Here is a 21,281-nt window from a genome sequence, read left to right as displayed (position 1 = left end):
ATCTCTGGCCAACCAGCTGCAAACTGTGATCAAAGTGAGCTGATGCCTATATCCATAATTCACTCCCAGCCAGGTTGACTTTCTTTCCACTTATTCCAAACTGGTTGCCCTGGTAACTCCAACGTTCATGCAGAAATGCTGTAGGTAGGAGTTTGCAGTGTACCATTGGCTTGCTCCAGCACCCGGTGGCTACAGAAATTAATCACACAGAGGGAAGTGTCAGTCTGGGCAGTATTCTGCTTTCACGTGCATTGGAACAGGGAGCAGCCATTAATCAAAGTCTGCCCTACCACAAGTCCAGCTGTGGATTTGTCTCAAGAGTCCATAATGGTCTTACATGCCATAGGGGTTTTTTTGTGTTTTTTTTTACAAACTTGTACTGATATTTGGCTTTTGGGTTTTTTTCCCTTGGCTGGGTCTTTCTGGCTTCCGTTGGGTATTTGTGGTTTGCTGACTAGAATCATAGAATTGTAGAGTTGGAACGGACCCTGAGGATCATCTAGTCCAGGCACAGGCAAACTCGGCCCTCCAGATGTTTTGGGACTACAACTCCCATCATCCCTAGCCAACAGGGCCAGTGGTCAGGGATGATGGGAATTGTAGTCCCAAAACATCTGGAGGGCCGAGTTTGCCTATGCCTGATCTAGTCCAACTCCCTGCAGTGCAGGAATACGTCCCTTATGGGGATCAAACCTGCAGCCTTAGCATTATCCGCGCCACACTCCACAACTGAGCTATCTTGTCAACTGATGGGACTATTAGGCAAATGACCTTGGAAATTCAGGTAGGCTGTGTCTCAGCAGCCTAAGATTTTCAGGCGATGGAGCAAATGACCTCTGGGCTGGTTTGCTGTCTACTCCTGCCTGCTCCCTCTGCATCTATAGCTTGAGGGACAGCAACCTTTTTCAGCCGTGGGCCGGCCCGCTGTCCCTCAGACCATGTGGTGGGCCGAACTATATTTTTGAGGGGGGGAAAGAACAAATTCCTATGCCCCACAAATAACCCAGAGATGCATTTTAAATAAAAGGACACATTCTCCTCATGTAAAAACACGCCAATTCCCGGACCGTCCACGGGCCGGATTGAGAAGGCGATTGGGCTGCATCCGGCCCCCGGGTCTTAGTTTGCCTACCCCTGGTATAGTCATATCACATGTTACGTTTGCTTCATGTTACGTTCTTTCAGGTTATGTCCCACGGCGACCCGGAAGTAGTGGAAAGGGTTACTTCCTGGTTTCGCCACTCGTGCATGCGCATAAGCGCTAAATCATGCTTCGTGCTTGCGCACAAAGCGCCAAATTGCGCAGATACGGCACTTCAGGTTGCATTCTTTCAATGTTGCGAACAGACCTCCGGAATGGATCCCGTTCGCAACCAGAGGTACCACTGTGCAGCTAAATCTTCACCTTTCCTGTTTAAATGTATCAAATCCACTACCAGTCTGATGTTATCTGCAGCTTGTCTCATCTTTATAAACCCTGTTTGGCCATTTTTAATAATAGTTGATCTTGCTCTTTGCAGTCTATTTGCCAATATTGTTAAGATTTTTGTATCAATGTTTATCAAAGAAATTGGGCACATTGTGTTAAGTCCTTGCCAGGCTTTGGAATAACAGTAATATAAGCCTGGTTAAATAGTGTTGAGCTGATTCCTTCTCTAAAGATCTCATCATGTAACTGATATATTGATCTCCTGTCACTTAGATAATATGTTTTATACCATTCCACTGGAAAGCAGTCTAGCCCAGGTGTTTTACCATTTGCCTTATTTGAGATTGTTTCCCTAATCTCGGCTTCAGATATTGGAGACATCGATAGTTGTTGTTTTTTGTTTTCTAGCCCTGGTAGTTTTATGTATAAGAATCTTTGTGTTTTATCCAGGAACGTCAAAAGCAAATTATTTCTAGCTGAATAGGAACCTTTGTTTTTTTAGGGGAAGAAACCCATTTCTTACTTTGAAATGTTGCTTACTGCAGCTATCCTCAGATTAAATCTAAATTTCCTCATCACTTATTCCCTTTGCGGGTGTTATGGCTCTCCTTTTTATTGCTTCTACTCAGTACGTCTTAGAGCCTTGCTTGGTTGCTCTGAATCATCTTAAGCTCCTCTGCTTTGAAATTTATCGGTCTCCACTAGGGACGAAGCCCTTGTCATCGGCACTCCCCGCTTCCCTCCCCAATTCATAGTCTTTCAAGATCGGGCTGAAATATTGTATTCCGTCAGCAAGTTGGTTCAAGTAGGAAGAGTAAGTTCACCAGTATGCTTAATAGGGATATCCTAAGGCAATTCTTACAAGATGAACATTCAGCTCTTTCCACTGTAAATGAGCTCTCAGGTTTTGCAGCTTCCCAGTGGACTCTGTGAGCTAGGCATTCAGCTCAGGGCTCAGAAGTTTAAATAACTGATTTCTGTAGTAGCATGAAACTTGTTTGGGATGTGGGTGGCGCTGTGGGTTAAACCACAGAGCCTAGGACTTGCTGATCAGAAGGTCGGTGGTTCGAATCCCCACGACGGGGTGAACTCCCGTTGCTCAGTCCCTGCTCCTGCCAACCTAGCAGTTCGAAAGCACATCAAAGTGCAAGTAGATAAATAGGTGCTGCTCTGGCGAGAAGGCAAACAGTGTTTCCGTGCGCTGCTCTGGTTCGCCAGAAGCAGCTTAGTCATGCTGGCCACATGACCCGGAAGCTGTACGCCGGCTCCCTCGGCCAATAAAGCGAGATGAGCGCTGCAACTCCAGAGTCAGTCATGACTGGACCTAATGGTCAGGGGTCCCTTTACCTTTACCTTTATGATACTTGTTGGCTTTGGGTATTATACACATCTTAGCAGTATGCCCAGAAAATCGGAGTGGTAGGACAAGCATCAATCATCACATGGGAAGGAAGGGGGCAGGTGTGCTTGCCTATCTAGCACTTTCACACATCTCATGCTCAGCTCTGCTCAGCTCAGTTCAGTGGAACCTTATGCAGGAGAACTTCCCATCAACTCTTGAATGACTGGATGATGATGATGATGATGAATAATAATAATAATAATAGTTCCCCCAGCTACTCTGGGCGGCTCTCAACAGAATATTAAAAACACAATAAACCATCAAACATTAAAAACTTCCCTAAACAGGGCTGCCTTCAGATGTCTTCTAAAAGTCAGATAGTTGTTTATTTCCTTGACGCCTGGTGAGAGGGCATTCCACAGGGCAGGCACCACCACCGAGAAGGCCCTGTAACTTTACTTCTCTCGGGGAGGTAACCGCCAGAAGGCCCTCGGAGCTGGACCTCAGTGTCCAGGCTGAACGATGGGGCTGGAGACGCTCCTTCAGGTATACTGGGCAAGTGAGAAGTGCAGTTTTTGTGTCACACTGGGAAAGTGCGAAGAACTCTCACAGACAGAAGAATAAAGGAATTGACTTCCAAACCATAAGGTGGCCTGGCTTTTAGCCAGACTTGAACCTTGAGTTTTCTTTTTCTACAGATCAAATGCTATGGCATGGGCACTTCTACAGAACATACTAGTCTACCCTGTTAAAAGTACAGACTTCTATTTGAAGTTGCAACTCAGCAAGCCTAATTACACTCATCTATGTATGAATGGTTTTACTCGGGGTGGGGGGAGCTCAATGATTCAGAGAAAATGGTTCTGGTGCATTTCTCATTTTCTTCTTTTTTTGATGGCTTGTCTAGAGAAATCTAGATCTTATGCATGTTTACTCAGATGTAAGTCCCAGCAAGTTCAGTGGGGTTTGCTCCCTAATAAGAGGGATTGCAGTCTTATTAAATGCAACACTATGAAATGCTGTAGAATGTGAAAGTGGGAGTGTACTAATATCATTAGGTTGAGAAATTTGTTCCCAAGAATGCAGCTGCTCCTAAACTACCTGGTCTAGCCTTCTCCCAAACCAGTCAGTTTTTACTGCAGCAGCAGCTGATTTTATTTAATTTATTCAAGGTTATTTCTTAGCATAGGGACGCGGGTGGTGCTGTGGGTAAAACCTCAGTGCCTAGGGCTTGCCGATCGCATGGTCGGCGGTTCGAATCCCCGCGGCGGGGTGAGCTCCCGTCTTTCGGTCCCAGCTCCTGCCCACCTAGCAGTTCGAAAGCACCCCTAAGTGCAAGTAGATAAATAGGTACCGCATTATAGCGGGAAGGTAAACAGCGTTTCCGTGTGCTGCGCTGGTGTCGGCTCGCCAGAGCAGCTTCGTCACGCTGGCCACGTGACCCGGAAGTGTCTCCGGACAGTGCTGACCCCCGGCCTCTTAAGTGAGATGGGCGCACAACCCTAGAGTCGGACACGACTGGCCCGTACGGGCAGGGGTACCTTTACCTTTATTTCTTAGCATTGGGAAGTCATGATATAGCATCATTCCCAGCGGCATTATTTGAGTGGTAGGTGGCAGCCACACACAAAAAATCTAAAAATATAGCCACCCCACCAAAGTCCCTTAATGCACGCACACTTTTGAGAAGAGTGAGTGTTCTTGCGAAGATGGGGATATTTCAGATACTTTTAATGTTCTCCCACATGCCAGATTTGAGAAATGAGGAAAGTGTTATTCGTTCCTTTGGGTTCGGTGTATCTGTTTTGAGTGTGTGTTTTACATGTTAAATATTTCTCCCTGTGCCTCTACGCATTGTTTTGCTGTATAGTGTTCAAATATGACAATTGCTTTATTTTTCAATTTTAGGAGGCTCAGATACAGATAGAGGAATTAAAAAAGAAATATGAGAATGATATAAGACAGCTACAAAAGGAAAAAGAAGCAATAAATGGAAAGCTGGAAGACTGTTCTCTGGAGGTGTGTAAAGCATAAATCCACCTGTGATCATGCAAGCCATTTTAGTTTTTCTTCCTACCTGAAAACCTCTTGATGGGATTCATAAGCTTCAACTTATTCTTCAAGAAGGACTTCACAAGACTATAGCCTGAAACTATAGCCTGAAAAGAATGACTATGCTGATCATCATTTAAATAGGGTCCTCATTGATAGAATGAGTTTGTTCTGTAATAGTACCAGCAACTCTGTGCAGTATATGATCCAGAGAATAATGGTTGGCTCTCTCCAAGGCATCATCTGCCCAGTATATTTTAAAACTTTATGGCTGGGAGGTTTTATTTCTTGCTATTAAAATGATCAGAGGTACAAAACTCTGACCGTTTATCTCCCATGAAGGTTGGAGAACAATCCAGGCATTTGTCACCAATTCTCAGCCAATCATACGTGCATTCCATGCAAAAGTCAAATTTTATATTGTTTTTTGCTTGTGGCAGCCAAGCCTTGACACAAACAGAGCGTGCATCAGGGAGAAGATGGGGAGGAGAGATAAGGGGAGAGTCTCCCATGGTTTATTGACTGGGCAACAAGGGGACAGGAAGGTATGCTTTTACCAGCCCAAATTTTGGCTCCACACCTAATGTATATGTTCATTATTTCAGGCTGTAGTCCTATTTAGCTGGCAGTAAGCCCCATTAAAAGGGACGCGGGTGGCGCTGTGGGTTAAACCACAGAGCCTAGGACTTGCGGATCAGAAGGTCGGCAGTTCGAATCCCCACGACGGGGTGAGCTCCCGTTGCAGTCCCCTAGCAGTTCGAAAGCACGTCAAAGTGCAAGTAGATAAATAGGTACTGCTCTGGCGGGAAGGTAAATGGCGTTTCCGTGCACTGCTCTGGTTCGCCAGAAGTGGCTTAGTTATGCTGGCCACATGACCCAGAAGCTGTATGCCGGCTCCCTCAGCCAATAAAGCGACATGAGCGCTGCAACCCAAGAGTCGGCCACGACTGGACCTCATGGTCAGGGGCCCCTTTACCTTTACTTTTTAAGCCCCATTAAAATCAGTAGGCATTACTTCTGAGTAGATATGGTTAGGATTCCACTATAAAAAGCATCCTCTGCAGGCTTGCCCTGCTCATAATGAGAGGTGAACTCGGCCTCATCTGGAACAATTAGGATTATATCAGATAAGCAGATGTTGCATCAGTGTATGTTCCCCATGTTATGTCCTTTTTTTTATCTTGCTAATTTAGGTTTTAAGGCTAGAGAATTTCATCAGGCAAAACCGAGACATCCCCAAATATGCAGAATTTCTTAAATCTCATGCCAGAAAAACTCATGAGCGGCAACAGGAGGTAAGGGGTGGACGTTGTTGGTCATTAAAGGGCTAAGCCAGCTTTTTCTGACTTCATATTGTAACCTAAATTGCTTCCATACTAGAGCCTGTTAGCATTTCCACAGTATTGCTTTCTGTAATTAATAGGAATCAAAATTGAGGTTCCACACAGCACGAATTTGGCAATACACTAGCCTGCAGTGCTCTCACTATGGCAAAGATTCTCGCATAATCGTCACTCACACATTAATTTTATAAAGTCTATGGCAACTTCAGTTACAAGTTTATTGTTTGCAAGTACAACCTGTTTCCCCCCCGCATTCCTGTTGATTCCAACAAGGGAATTATTGTCACCTGAGTACCCTCTTGGGGTAATTAAATGTCAGCTTCTGTTTCCTTTTGCAAGGGAGGGAGAAGCTGTGATTAATGACTTCTCTTGTTGTGTGTGTGAAATAACACTGCTTTGCTATTCAGAAAGCAAAGATAGGTAGTTTCAGTCTGGTTGAATCGTATTTATCAGCACCATTTCATTGCCAGGTTGGAACTTGGGAGTCTTACTTTATCAATAACAAACTGCTAAATAAGGTTCTGCACCTATTGTCAGGAGTTCAGCCTACACTTGAGTAGGACCCTGGCAGAGACACATATAATAATAATAATTGTATTATTTATACCCCGCCCATCTGGCTAGGTTTCCCCAGCCACTCTGGGCGGCTTCCAACAAAATATTAAAAATACAATAAAAAATCAGCCATTAAAAACTTCCATAAACAGGGCTGCCTTCAGATGTCTTCTAAAAGTCAGGAAGTTGTTTTTCTCTTTGACATCTGGTGGGAGGGCATTCCATAGGGCAGGTGCCACTACCAAGAAGGCCCTCTGTCTGGTTCCCTGTAACTTGGCTTCTCGTAGTGAGGGAACTACCAGAAGGCCCACCCTCGGCGCTGGACCTCAGTGTCTGGGCTGGACGATGGGGGTGGAGACGCTCCTTCAGGTATCTGGACCGAGGCCGTTTAGGGCTGTAAAGGTCAGCACCAACACTTTGAATTGTGCTCGGAAACGTACTGGGAGCCAGTGTAGGTCTTTCAAGACCAGTGTTATATGGTCTCGGCGGCCGCTCCCAGTCACCAGTCTAGCTGCCGCATTCTGGATTAGTTGTAGTTTCTGGGTCACCTTCAAAGGTAGCCCCACATAGAGCGCGTTGCAGTAGTCCAAGCGAGAGATAACTAGAGCATGCACCAGTCTGGTGAGACAGTCTGCGGGCAGGTAGGGTCTCAGCCTGCGTACCAGATGGAGCTGATAATGACTGGCATGTTCTCTCCCTCCTGGTCGATCGTTCGGGAGCTTCAAAAGATTTCTTCAGCCCAAACACCACAGCGACCGATGCCAACCAACACCCGCGCTCTTAGAGATCCGCAGAGTTTGCGCAACTTGCATAACAGACCTCAGCAACTCAGCATTTTGGCTAATTTACTTTATGTACATATAAACACACACGGAGCACTGCAACATGGCTCCCTCTCTCTCTAGCATCAGACAGCAAAGAGGAAAAAGAACAAAGGACAATAGTCCCACTTCATGGAACACAGTAACACAAACATCCTGTTTCCGTCACTTCCCACTCTGTGGAGTCAAAACATACACCATCATGTGAAAGACAACAATCCTATGACTGCAATCATGGAGCAGGAATTCTAACATCTGTGGCTCCAGGTTTTAAAGTGATAAAGTGATTTAGTTCAAAGTGGTAGAGCTGATCTTCAGGTTGTATCCTGGCAACTTTAGGTTCTTCCACATGGCATTTATTGTGGACTTCTCATGCATGAAAGTTTTGTGCAGCATCTATTCTAGCTGATGACATCTTTATCAAAATGCCATCTCATATTCTCTCCCCTCTCCCGTTTAATCCAAATGTGCCATTTCCATCATTGTTTTTACCTTCTGGATTTCTGCAGAAACCGTAACCATTGAAGAAGTGAGAAAATAATATGGAATAGCATTTTGATGAGGACAATGTCATGCAGACACTGGGTGACTCTTGTGTGTGTGAGCAGCCACGAATCAACAGTAAACTGTTGTGTGGAAGCTCCTTGAGGAGAAAGAAGTTGTCTCTGGAAGACCTAGCAGTGCCTACAGACGTGGCTGATCAGATTGTTGCCTTTCATCACATCCTGTTAGAGCCATTAGATTGAAATATTTGCCTTTGGAAAAGCACAGTTTGCATTTGTTGTTGTTTAATCGTTTAGTCATGTCCGACTCTTCGTGACCCCATGGACCAGAGCACGCCAGGCACTCCTGTCTTCCACTGCCTCCCGCAGTTTGGTCAAACTCATGCTGGTAGCTTCGAGAACCCTGTCCAACCATCTCGTCCTCTGTCGTCCCCTTCTCCTTGTGCCCTCCATCTTTCCCAGCATCAGGGTCTTTTCCAGGGAGTCTTCTCTTCTCATGAGGTGGCCAAAGTACTGGAGCCTCAGCTTCAGGATCTGTCCTTCCAGTGAGCACTCAGGGCTGATTTCCTTCAGAATGGATAGGTTTGATCTTCTTGCAGTCCATGGGACTCTCAAGAGTCTCCTCCAGCACCATAATTCAAAAGCATCCATTCTTCGGCGATCAGCCTTCTTTATGGTCCAGCTCTCACTTCCATACATCACTACTGGGAAAACCATAGCTTTAACTATACGGACCTTTGTTGGCAAGGTGATGTCTCTGCTTTTTAAGATGCTGTCCAGCATTGTTTGCATTGTTAGTGTCATTTCTATGGGAAGCCATAGCTTCTTGGCACCACAGCCCAAAAGCAGGGTACCATTCAAGTTATGATGAGAGAGAGCAGCATAAGCAATGAAGAATTTGCCATTCTTTCAAATGTCACAACTGGAAGGGCCTCTACAGAGCATATAGGACAGTGTGCATTTTGCTGACAGTGTGACTCCCAGCTGAGAGCAGTGAAATGAAACAGGCTTTAGTTTCTTCTTCCCAGTTGAAGCGGCATGCTCTCAGCAATGCAGTTCTAACTTGGGCACAACTGTAAACTAAAAATAACTTCCTTGCCTGCGTAAGGCACGTTTTGGCCCAACACCAAATTCAGCCTATGTGGAATAGACAAAAATGTTACAGCTAAAGTTGTTATAATTCAGGTCATTTTTTAAATACCCAGTCACTCTTGCTGATATTTTGCCAGATACTTGCTTTATACAATACAACTTTCCTAAAGAAGGTCCATTATTCTAATAAGTGTTGGGGAAACTCACTGCAGGGAGGAGAAAAGGTGGAATAAGAGTTTCCAGTTCCAGCTAAGTTGTAATGCCTCTTTTCTTTGGCAAACCATGCTTAAAGTAGCTCACAACAACATCAGGCACAGCAACATTTCAGGATAATTCACTTTTAACTATTGCAAGGCAGAGGAACAAGAAAGGGACTTTCTCATCTGCACTGACTTCCAGATTATTTCCAAATCCAGTTCTGGGTGCTGGTTCTGACCTATAAAAACCCTACACACTTGGGACCTAATGGAACACCCTAAGGTCATCAACAGAAGCCATTCTTCACATGCCTCCTCTGGCAGCTGATCTTGTGCATCATGAAAGAGCAAAAAGTCATCAGTTACTTAATTTAGTATTGTATTTTTATGGCCAAGAGGAGAGAGAGGTGCTTCAGAAATACTAGGCTGCAGATGCCAGGATAACATTGTTGGCCTTGGGTATTGTGCTCTATGACTTGTGCGAGGGGCATTTGCTGTTCCACCTCACGTAGCAAAATGTCTTGTGCCTCTTTAATGGCATAACAAAGTCAGCAAAGCTGAAAGCTAACTGGCAAACGAGGTGCCAATTAATGAGCAAAAATGGCTGTTAAGGAACAGCAGCTCCCACTGCCTGTTCGCACAGATCCAAGTTTCCAGCTAACATTGTGTTGTCACAATGAACTGTCACTCATAATTTTCACATGCAGTTCAATGTAAGAGTGGGCGCTTGACAAAGTGGTTTCCCTTTTCCGTGGAAGAGGCACAGGTAGACAGTGGTCCACCAGACAGATATTTCCTGCCCAGCTCAGACACACAGAGACACAGACACAGACACACACATTTGTGTTGGCCCTCTATTGTTGTTGTTTAGTCGTTTAGTCGTGTCCGACTCTTCGTGACCCCATGGACCAGAGCACGCCAGGCACTCCTGTCTTCCACTGCCTCCCACAATTTGGTCAAACTCATGCTAGTAGCTTCGAGAACACTGTCCAACCATCTCATCCTCTGTCTTCCCCTTCTCCTTGTGCCCTCCATCTTTCCCAGCATCAGGGTCTTTTCCAGGGAGTCTTCTCTTCTCATGAGGTGGCCAAAGTCTTGGAGCCTCAGCTTCAGGATCTGTCCTTCCAGTGAGCACTCGGGGCTTAAGAATGGATAGGTTTGATCTTCTTGCAGTCCATGGGACTCTCAAGAGTCTCTTCCAGCACCATAATTCAAAAGCATCCATTCTTCAGCGATCAGCCTTCTTTATGGTCTAGCTCTCACTTCCATACATCACTACTGGGAAAACCAGAGCTTTAACTATACGGACCTTTGTTGGCAAGGTGATGTCTCTGCTTTTTAAGCAGAGACCTCTGGTCAAACGCGCTTTGCAAGTTTTTGAAACCATATAAAAACCTGCAAAGCCAGTTTACCAGAGACAAAAGTGAAATGAGTAAACGCACCACAAGCAGCTATTTCTCTAACACTGCCTGCCTCCAGGCTTAGCTGAGCTTGCTCAATTAATTTGTACCCAGCTAATTTGATCTTTCTGTTGGCATTCAGAGTATTTTCAATCATTGATTCCTCCCCTGGTACCTTCTTAACCTACAAAAGCACAACTGGAATTCAGATGCTTAGTATTCTCCATAAATGTTTTATTTGCAGGATCTGAGATGAAAGCTTTTCCCCCTTTAAACGAGGGAAATGTGAACTGTTAATCCCTAACATTTTGCTTTAAAGTTATTCTGTGCAACTTCCGCTCACTTCATTATCAGAGCTCAGGAGGAGGAGAGGCACCCAGGGGGTGCTTTAACATTTATGTGCTTCACACCTACACAAACAGAGGAGGGTAACAACTATCAGCAGCTTTCTAGGCTAATTTTGAAAGGAAATAAGCACCCTGCCTCTCTGGATTTGTTTGTTTTTCTCTTGATCAGAATTGGGACTGCCGGTGAAAAGGAAATACCATCTTTCCTTTTCTTGATTTGTTTCATTGCTTTATTTATACATGCAGCTTATTTCTATATCGCCTTTTGCACAGTGGCTCCAAACAGGGAAAGAAGAAGAAAATGCCGGGCAGGGATGGCACTGTGGGTTAAACCACAGAGCCTAGGACTTGCCGATCAGAAGGTCGGCAGTTCGAATCCCTGCGACGGGGTGAGCTCCCGTTGCTCGGTCCCTGCTCCTGCCAACCTAGCAGTTCGAAAGCACGTCAAAGTGCAAGTAGATAAATAGGTACCGCTCCGGCGGGAAGGTAAACGGTGTTTCTGTGTGCTGCTCTAGTTCGCCAGAAGCGGCTTAGTCATGCTGGCCACATGACCCGGAAGCTGTACGCCGGCTCCCTCGGTCAATAAAGCGAGATGAGCACCGCAACCCCAGAGTCTGCCATAACTGGACCTAATGGTCAGGGGTCCCTTTACCTTTAGTTGATCCCAAGTTGATTAGGGCTTTAAATGCTGAACCCAGAAACTTGAACTGTCCATGGTAGCATATTGTCAGCCAATGCAGCTCCCACAGCTGAGGTGTTCTCTGGTGTTGGTGGGGTGCCCTGGTCAAGATCCTGGTTGCTGCATTTGGCTGCAGCTGCCAGATTAAGCCCAAGAGAAGATCCACATTGCAGAAATCCAGTTTTGAGATTACTAATTTCAGGACCGCAGTAGGCAAGCTCTCACAGCCCAAGAATGGCCATCACTGTCTTAGCAACTGAAAGTTGGTCGGAGGCACTTCAAGCCCACCTGAGCCTCAGTCAACAGTGATAGATCCAGGAGTACCCTCAGACTACTGGAGATGTCCAAATGAGCATGTTTTATTGGTGTATTAAATTATATTTTATGGATATTTACAGACTGGTTTTATTGCTGTAAGCCTCCTTCTTGTATTTTATGAAACAGCAGGTTATAGGTTTTCAAATAAATAAATAAATAAATAAATCACAGTGGCTTGGATAACCTTGCTTAGTCTGGGAAATTTAGCCAAGACCAATAGTAATATGCTTGCTATGGATGTCTGGCAACAATCTCACTGCTGTTGCAATTCTAATATTTATGAACAAGTGAATAAAAGTTTTATGGTAATAGCATACCAATATAGAATGTCATGGTGCTGTCAGCGGGTCCCGGCTGGTTGCCCAGGGAAGTCTAAAGACAAGGAAAAGTTTCTCATGGTCCTTTTTTATTTCAAATTTACAGGGAGAGGCCATAGAACCCAGCCTCTTGGATAATGGCATTGTCCTGAGTGAATCTCCAACCCCTCCTTCTCTCACACTTCCTCATTTGTCATCGTCATATCCTCTGTGGGTGCCACTAAGTGCCCTTTGTCATCAAACTCTTTACTTTTAAGGCTCGCCGGGTTCTGGGAGATGGTGGGTCTGGGGTGCTTTCTAGTGACAACGTGTCAGCCAGCTGCAGTTCTGGCTCTGCCTGCTCCTACTCTCCCATTATTTCCCAACTTTCCCCCTTATCTGCCTCTGAGCTGTAACCTCCCGCAAACCACTGTTGTAAATCTATATGAAATATACAGTGGTACCTCGGGTTAAGTACTTAATTCGTTCCGGAGGTCTGTTCTTAACCTGAAACTGTTCTTAACCTGAAGCACCGCTTTAGCTAATGGGGCCTCCCGCTGCCGCCGCGTGATTTCTGTTCTCATCCTGAAGCAAAGTTCTTAACCCGAGGTACTATTTCTGGGTTAGCGAGTCTGTAACCTGAAGCGTATGTAACCTGAAGCGTATGCAACCCGAGGTACCACTGTACTCAGAGTTGAGAGTGGATTTCATGCTCTTTATTCAGCTCATAGTGGTGAGGAGGAATGGAAGTTCCCCTAGAATGCCTTCTTTATATACATTATTTACACAATGGGCCCCATGTGATTGACTAATTCCTGGATTCTCCTGTAGGCCAGTCAGGTTGCGGATTCACTTCCACCTGGAGCTGGACTGGGTGGCTCCTGTGGACCAATCAGACTGCTGCATTCTGGATCCTATTGTTCTAGGACCAATCAGACTGCTTCGTTTTGGATCCTATTCAACTCAGTACATAACACTATACTGTCTTCCTCTCCCTCTCCCTGCCCCCGCCCAAAGGGTCAGGATGGGGAGGCAGTCTTCACCACTCCTCCTCCTCTGCCCTGATCCTGACATCAACTTACTTAAGGGCATCAAAATTGAGTGTGGTCCTGTGATGTCTGTACTGGATAAAGATGGGTCCATGGTCTGAAAAGGGTATGTCAACAGATGGCTGCCTGAAATTTGCTCAGTTGGGTTGGATAGCTTCCCTGAGCTTACAGATTAACTTGACGGGACATTCGCCGAAGCCTTAAGAAGCACGTCTCTGGGGCTTCCCATTCTGTTTCCTGTGATAAGTGATTTGGTATCCTGGACATGGATACCATAGTAAAAGCAGGGCTTTTCAAAGCTGGAACTCAGTTCTGGCACTTCTCAGGTGGGCATCACTGCCATTGTAAGAGAACAAGGGAAGCATTTGTGGTGAGTTCTGGCACCTCTTTTTCTAGAAAAATAGCGCTGAGTGAAAGTATCCATGAGTCTCTCCAGCCCAACAAAAATGAAAATTGTTTTCAACGAGACGGTTGAAATTGGATGGATAATGTTGGCTCAGATGACTTACGTGTTTAGTTTGTGTTCATGATTCCAGTGTAATTTTAAGCTAAATATTTGGCTATGTGCCTGACTAAATTAAGGAAACCGCATTTGATTCTGTCAACCCATGTGTGTCTGACAAGTCAGATGGTTGCGGTCATTTTTATTCTGGTCTGTGGGGTGTCAGGGAGAGGGGAATGCAGACCAAAGAAAGTTTTGGAGAACTGAGCCATGGAGACTCATACGGCAGAACCCTGAGGTATTTATGCTCAAAAGGCTGCACTGATTTCTTCCCCACCACCCCTAAAACTGATCAAAGGGATGTGGCAAAAAGCTTCCGCATGTCACAAAGTTGAGGCAAGTGGGTGGAAAGGGATTGACAGTCAGCAACAGCAGTAGGCTGGGGAAAAGTGGCACTTCCATTTCCATATACGGCCTAGGACCCTCGTACCTACGGGACTGCCTCTCCTGGTGTGTCCCATGGAGGACCTTACGGTCTTCAAACGAAAACATCTTGGAGATCCCGGGCCACAGGGAGGTTAGGCTGGCCTCAACCAGAGCCAGGGCTTTTTCGGCCGTGGCCCCAATCTGGTGGAACGTTCTGTCACAAGAGACTAGGGCCCTGCGGGACTTGACATCTTTCCGCAGGGCCTGCAAGACGGAGCTGTTCCACCAGGCCTTTGGCCAAGGCACAGTCTGACTCCCTCCTTCAGTACTCCTCACAGAACTCTAGCCCAATGGTTGCCATTAATTTGATTTTGAATTGATTTTAAAATGAATTGATTTTAGAATGCTGTGCTACTTTTATTGTTGTTAGCTGCTCTGAGCCCGGCTTTGGCTGGGGAGGGCGGGATATAAATAAAATATTATTATTATTATTATTATTATTATTATTATTATTATTATTATTAACTGGCCACACTGCCTTTGAAATGTCAACCTAGTTCTTTGAGAATATTCCCCCTCCCCACATACATTCTGAGAGGGAAAATGGTAATGCGGGGAGGGTGTGTAGTAATGGGGGGGGGGACATGATTTATTATACTGCATTTGAAAAACTTGGGAGAGAAGGCTTAGTATGTACGATAACATCCTAACTGAAGCTTTATCTTGGCATTTATTGTTTAGTCCCAGGACGCATTTGTAAAACAGAAAAACATCGCCAAACAACATAAAGAGAGAGCAAAAGGCAGAGAACAGCCAGCAGCTCCTTCTGGTGCCCAAAATGAAGATAAGTCAAGGTATTTAGTGGGGTGGGAGTCCTAATCCACCCTAAAGACTGTAAACTTCAAGTCTGGTAATTATTGTGTCGGAAGATACTGGTATTCTTTTCGTAATGCAACAAATACTCTTTCTTCAAGGTTGGACTCTGGAGGTGCACCAAAAAGAGAAGTCAGGCATACCGTTGCCGGTTTCCAGAAGGAGAAGGCCAAAGAAATACAAGCTTTGCAAGAGGAATGGTACTACCAAAAGACAGAATTGCAAGCTCAAGTACAGTGGCGAATTCTGTATTGCTATTTCATGACAAATGCATTCCTTTGAACAGCAGGCCAGCTACATATGTAAAACTCAGCCCAGTGCATATAGAAATGACAGTAAACCTCAGCCATGGGACCGAAAGCCCTGTGCCTTCAGCCGTGCTATAATTGTGTCGCACATAGAAGTCTGCCTCTACAAGTTAAAGAAAGACCCTTGTCAGATCTGAGATCAGCTGCAAATGATACTCATCAGCTTTCAGCTGAACTTACATCTAGAGCTTTTGCAAGGACAAAAATGGAATAAGATCTAATACATTGCCCCAAGCTCCTTGTAGAATAGGCAGGATCCATGGAGCATAAGAACGTGGCAGGCACCTCTCCATTTTGGCTATGAGAGGATGCTCCAAGCAGTGATCTCTTTTGCTCATGGAGAGAAACTTTCAGGTTAACTTGGCTTCATTGCTATGTGGAGAGTTGAACACAGATGGAAAAGGGGATGTGTCATGTAATGCGGGTGGCGCTGTGGTCTAAACCACAGAGCCTAGGGCTTGCTGATCAGAAGGTCGGCGGTTCAAATCCCTGTGACGGGGTGAGCTCCCGTTGCTCGTTCCCAGCTCCTGCCAATGTAGCAGTTCGAAAGCACGTCAAAGTGCAAGTAGATAAATAGGTACCACTCCGGCGGGAAGGTAAACGGCATTTCCATGCGCTGATCTGGTTTGCCAGAAGCGGCTTAGTCATGCTGGCCACATGACCCGGAAGCTGTACGCCGGCTCCCTTGACCAATAGAGCGAGATGAGCGCCGCAACCCCAGAGTCATCCGCGACTGGACCTAATGGTCAGGGGTCCCTTTACCTTTTAAGGCTGGTAGAAGCAAGTAAGCCTAGCTTATCTGAGAATACATTTTCAAAGAATAATAAAGGATATTTTCTTTTGAAAAAGTTGTTCTCTGAACGGGCTTGTGATGGGAGGTAACTGCTGTGGTTAATGACAGTGTCTTGTTGGATTCTAATATTTGAAGGTTGCACAGCTGAAGGAAGCTTTAGAACAGCAAGCAAATGCTTTCAGGGAAGCCCTCGAAGAACAGGCGCTACTGTCCAGCAAGGAGAGAGAAAAGCTTCTGCAAGATCTTCAGGACACCATTAAGCAAAGCCAAGATGCTAAAGTGCAGCTGGAGGTGTCTCACCAAAGAGCCATAAATCTCCTGGAGAAAAGCAAAAATCAAGAGCTTGAGGTTAGATTTGTACTGGCAGTGCTGATTTACCGTATTTTTTGCTCCATAAGAGGCACCTAGTTTTTAGAAGGGAAATGCAAGGGAAAAAAATATTCTTTAAAGGGAGCGCTGAGCAGAGCCTGTCTGCATCCCAGGCTCTGCTCATCGCTCCCTTTCACGAGCCGCGCGGAGCGTGTGTGTGGCTCTTGGGGACTTTTCCCCCAGGAGGGAGAAGGGCAGCCTGTCACTGATGGGCTGTCCTTCTCCCTCCTCGGGAAAAGCCCCCAAGAGCCGCACACACGCTCCACACGGCTCTTTAAAGGAAGCGCGGCTCTTGGGGGCTTTTCCAGGAGGTGGGGGAAGGGACAGAGGGGCTAAGCCAGAAGCTAGAACAGCAAGAGGGAGCGCTGCGCAGAGATCCCTCTCGCTGTTCTGGCTTCTGGGATAGCCGCGCAGCCTTCATTCGCTCCATAAGATGCACACACATTTCCCCTTACTTTTTAGGAGGGAAAAAGTGCGTATTATAGAGCAAAAAATACGGGATTTTCCTTTATTCCGAGCCTTAACCATTTGAGGACCAAAGTCACAGCAGATAAATGTTCCCCCAGCTTCTGGGCATGGCAGTTGTGTTCTTGAATAGAGATGGACATGAAAGCAAGCGACAAACATAAAAGAATTTGGCTCTGAGAGATTTGGATGGTTTACAGTATATTCCTTTACATGTCTACTCTCAATGCTGTGGAAATCACTGGGGCTTGCTCTTAAGTAAATGGATGGAGGATTGCTGCCTTATTGATCTTTCCTGGTTTCTCCAGACCAATCTCCTCCTAACTAACCAGTGCAAGAGAAGGCTAGTGCAGACATGGTTGGGTCTGATCTTAACCACGATTAAAAGGCTGAGAGGTCTGTGGAGCAAATCCTCTCTCAGCAACTCGGGATTGAATCAATGGTGTCAAATCAAATCCATCTGACTCTCTCCCCATCAAGGGCTGTAAGACCATTAATCTGAAAACAGAAATCCACAACCGTTACAGAAGAGTAAACTGGAATAGACTTGGGTTATTTGGGTAAACTTGAGAACCAAAAGGATTGAGCCAACAAAGTTCGAATTTAAACATTCCACCGCTAAAAATCCATGATCAGTCAACACTTCCACTTACAACAGGAGTTTAAAGGCTTGAATTTTTCCTTGTTTGCAGGAAGCAGAGGAGTCCTGGAAGCAGAAATATAACGACGGCTTCAATATCCAACAGCAGTCGCACAGCCTGGAAATGCAGGCATTGGAAGAGAAGGCGAGAGAAGAATTGGAGAGCAAACTTGAGAGGATACAGAAGCCACAGTCACTGCTGATAGGTACAACATTAAACAAGTCACTTTAGTAATGACTAGGGGACTTGACAATTATTCACTAAATTGTTTCCCTTGGGTTGTATTCAACTAAGTTTTACTCAGAGTAGACCCACTGAAATTAATGGACTTAACTAATGAAACCTGCCCATGATGTTACCTGATCCATGGAAAGCTGCCACTTCCAACTATTGCCACATGGAAGGTTTGGCTCTCTGCCATGCTAGGAAGCATCCATTTCCCCACTTCTTCTTCTTCTTCTTAACACATAACAGTTGCCAAAGTTTCCATGTGGAAATTGTTGGAAGTGGCTGCTTACTATGGATCAAGTAGCACCTTGGGCAAGTTTTTCACACAATATGTTCAAGTGCTTGTGAGAATAGGCCCCAGAACGATTCTCTGATGAAGCTGCTGTTGTTGTTTTAAATGCCAATTGTCTGTGAATAATAACTACAACTATGCAAGTCAATAAATCGTCGGAATTGGGGGTGGGGTCCTTTTTTTTCCTGTTACAAAATCTTCTGTCCATGCAGAAAAGCCCTCTTCTCCATTTCAGCCACCTTTCGGGGCCACGGGAACAAGAATGCAAATGCGCTGCCTCCTTTTGCAAGTGGCAACCACCAGTTTTCAGGAGCGGGTCTGCATTGTGATGTACGGCAGGCGGATTATCTCCCTGTTGGCAAGAGAGGGAGGGACGACAATTGTACAGCAAACAAGTGGCCTCAAGGAAGCCCAGTGACTTTGGAGAAAAGGCTTAGCCTCCAAAGGGCAGCTTTTGTTTAGTAGAATTACCCCCCCCCCCATCATAATAATAATGGGTGCAGCCCTAATATACCGTATTTTTCGCTCCATAAGATGTACTTTTTCCCTCCTAAAAAGTAAGGGGAAATGTGTGTGCGAATGCAGACGGGAGGCTCTGCTCAGCGCTCCCTTTAAAGAGCCGCGTGGAGCGTGTGTGCGGCTCTTGGGGGCTTTTCCCCGAGGAGAGAGAAGGGCAGCCTGCCAGTCCCTTCTCCCACCTCGCGGAAAACCCCCAAGAGCTGCACACACACTCCGCACTTCTCTTTAAAGGGAGCGCTGAGCAGAGCCTCCTGCCTGCTTTCGCATCTGGGATGCATACAGGCTCTGCTCACTGCTCCCTTGTAAGGGCTCCCTTCCGTCCCTCATCCCGCTTTGCTGGGAAGCCAGCAGAAGAGGCGCTACGCAGCTATCGCTCTTGCTCTGCTGGCTTCAGCGAGAGCTGCACAGCTTGCTCTGCTGGCTTCTCAGTGAAGCGGGAGGCGGGACGGAAGGGTTTAAAGCAAGAAAAGCAAGAGTTACTTACATGCTCTGCGCAGGATATATTTTTTCTTGCTTTCCCCCTCTAAAAACGAGGTGCGTCTTATGGTCAGGTGTGTCTTATGGAGTGAAAAATACGGTAATTGTCCTGATACAGAGAGATCTATGTGCAGAAACAAGCTTCACTCAGCCAGCATCGATACAGAGGTGTGTTAGGATGCACATATCCATCTGGGTTCACTAAACTGCGCCACGTGTTGCTGCACTGCAGGGGGTTGGACTAGATGACCCTTGGGATTCCTTCCAACTCTCCAATTCTATGATTCTATGTACACATGCACATGTGTACATAACATTGTTCTCTGCTCCTTTGGTGTCCATTTAGCACTTACTAGGATACTAGTACCTCAAAGCTTCTCCCTGTTTCAGAAGAGCTTTCCTGCATTTTTTTCACATGTTTGCGTTTGTTTCTAGAATCTCTGAGAAGGGAGCTGTCTGAGCAACAGATAAAGAATAAAGAAAAGGAAGATCTCCAAGAGGAACTGAAGGCTATGATGACTGCGAAGAGGCAGCAGGTAAACTTCTTATTTCTCTACTATTGACCAGATGCCACAAATAAACTACTCTTGATCAGTTGCAACAAATCCTGTTCAAGATTTTAAATGGCTTCTACTGGTTGTTGTGGGGGTTTTTTTGGTACAGAGTTCTCAGTTCAAAAGCCCATCAGTGTACTTTATATTTACTGTGTATTATAATAAGCTTGCCACTGTTGACACATGCACTTGTGTTAAATTTTACACCACATGCACTTGTGTTTCCACATGCACTTGTGTTAAATTTTACACCAGTCTCCCAGATTCTGCATCAAGAGCAGAATTCTCTAGCCTGTATACTCATTCATTCATTCATTCAGCCTTTATTGGCATAGTTTGAGACAATAAAATCATAAAATCCATCCATAAAAACCATTGGTAATCCAGATATATTATAGCCTGTATACATTATGCAATTGAAACAAATTTGTGGGATCTCTTTTGCTATTTTACATAGTGCTTTTTGGGGGTGTTTGGGTATTCGGGCATAGCCAGCACCATGGAGAGCAGGGGGCAAATCTCCCCCAAACATGCCTGCCTTCCCTTTCACCCCCATTGCTGGGCTCCTGACATTAACATATACTGTTATATTTCTCTCAAATATCTTAACATGTGGCACACATATCACCCCCTAAAAGTATAAAAAGGTAAAGGGACCCCTGACCATGAGGTCCAGTCATGAATAACTCTGGGGTTTTGGTGCTCTTCTCGCTTTATTGGCCGAGGGAGCCGGCGTACAGCTTCTGGGTCATGTGACCAGCATGACTAAGCTGCTTCTGGCGAACCAGAGCAGCGCACGGAAACGCCGTTTACCTTCCTGTCGGAGCGGTACCTATTTATCTACTTGCACTTTGTGCTTTCGAACTGCTAGGTTGGCAGGAGCAGGGACCGAGCAACGGGAGCTCACCCCGTCGCGGGGATTCAAACCACCAGTGTTCTGATCGGCAAGTCCTAGGCTCTGTGATTTAACCCACAGCGCTACCCGCGTCCCTCCTAGAAGTATACTTTGCCCCTTATGTGCTCCCCTAGATATATTTTTCTGGTGCTGCCACTGCGTGAGAGAGTCAACAAGCCATAGAGAACGCTAAGCACTAGAAATTTCATGTAGCAGCTCTAAAAGGATTTTGCCAGCGATTGCCAGCAGCCACAGTTTCAAGCCTGACCATCACTTCCATAAGGGCTAACCGTCTGCTTTTTTTGCTAAATGAAAGCTCAAATTCTCAGGAAGTGGACTTCTGTGTCCATTACCACACCCTTTTCTGCGCTGCTGTGGAATCATTGAATATACCTGATAATTTAAAGCAGGGGTAGCCAATGTCGTGCCCACTGTATGTTTCTTAGCTACAACTCCCATCAGTATGACCAGTGGCCAGGGATGATAGCGGATGTAGACCAACAACATATGTAGAGGACACCATGGCTACCCCTGATTTAGAGATGCAATCTCTGGCATCGGGGAATTTCATACAGC

General features: G+C 45.6%; 1 protein-coding gene across 3 annotated transcripts in view; it reads left to right on the top strand.

Annotated features, from left to right (window-relative positions):
- The window catches only part of FAM184B (family with sequence similarity 184 member B), a 73,313-nt gene that overhangs the window by 40,134 nt on the left and 11,898 nt on the right, over nucleotides 1–21,281 (top strand). For 2 of the 3 annotated variants that reach the window (XM_081019855.1, XM_081019854.1), the window contains exons 6-12: nucleotides 4,680–4,790; nucleotides 6,017–6,118; nucleotides 15,033–15,145; nucleotides 15,266–15,395; nucleotides 16,401–16,613; nucleotides 17,792–17,945; nucleotides 19,692–19,792. In XM_081019855.1, coding sequence (XP_080875981.1) covers nucleotides 4,680–4,790; nucleotides 6,017–6,118; nucleotides 15,033–15,145; nucleotides 15,266–15,395; nucleotides 16,401–16,613; nucleotides 17,792–17,945; nucleotides 19,692–19,792 — 924 coding nt within the window. The remainder of the gene's footprint in view (nucleotides 1–4,679; nucleotides 4,791–6,016; nucleotides 6,119–15,032; nucleotides 15,146–15,265; nucleotides 15,396–16,400; nucleotides 16,614–17,791; nucleotides 17,946–19,691; nucleotides 19,793–21,281) is intronic. The other variant, XM_081019856.1, reaches the window with a different exon arrangement.

The sequence above is a fragment of the Podarcis pityusensis genome (genome assembly GCF_964106645.2).
Source record: "Podarcis pityusensis genome assembly, chromosome: 9".
Classification (NCBI taxonomy): Eukaryota; Metazoa; Chordata; class Lepidosauria; order Squamata; family Lacertidae; genus Podarcis; species Podarcis pityusensis.
Note: the sequence above shows the minus strand (reverse complement) of the source record. Positions and strands in the feature narration are given on the sequence as shown.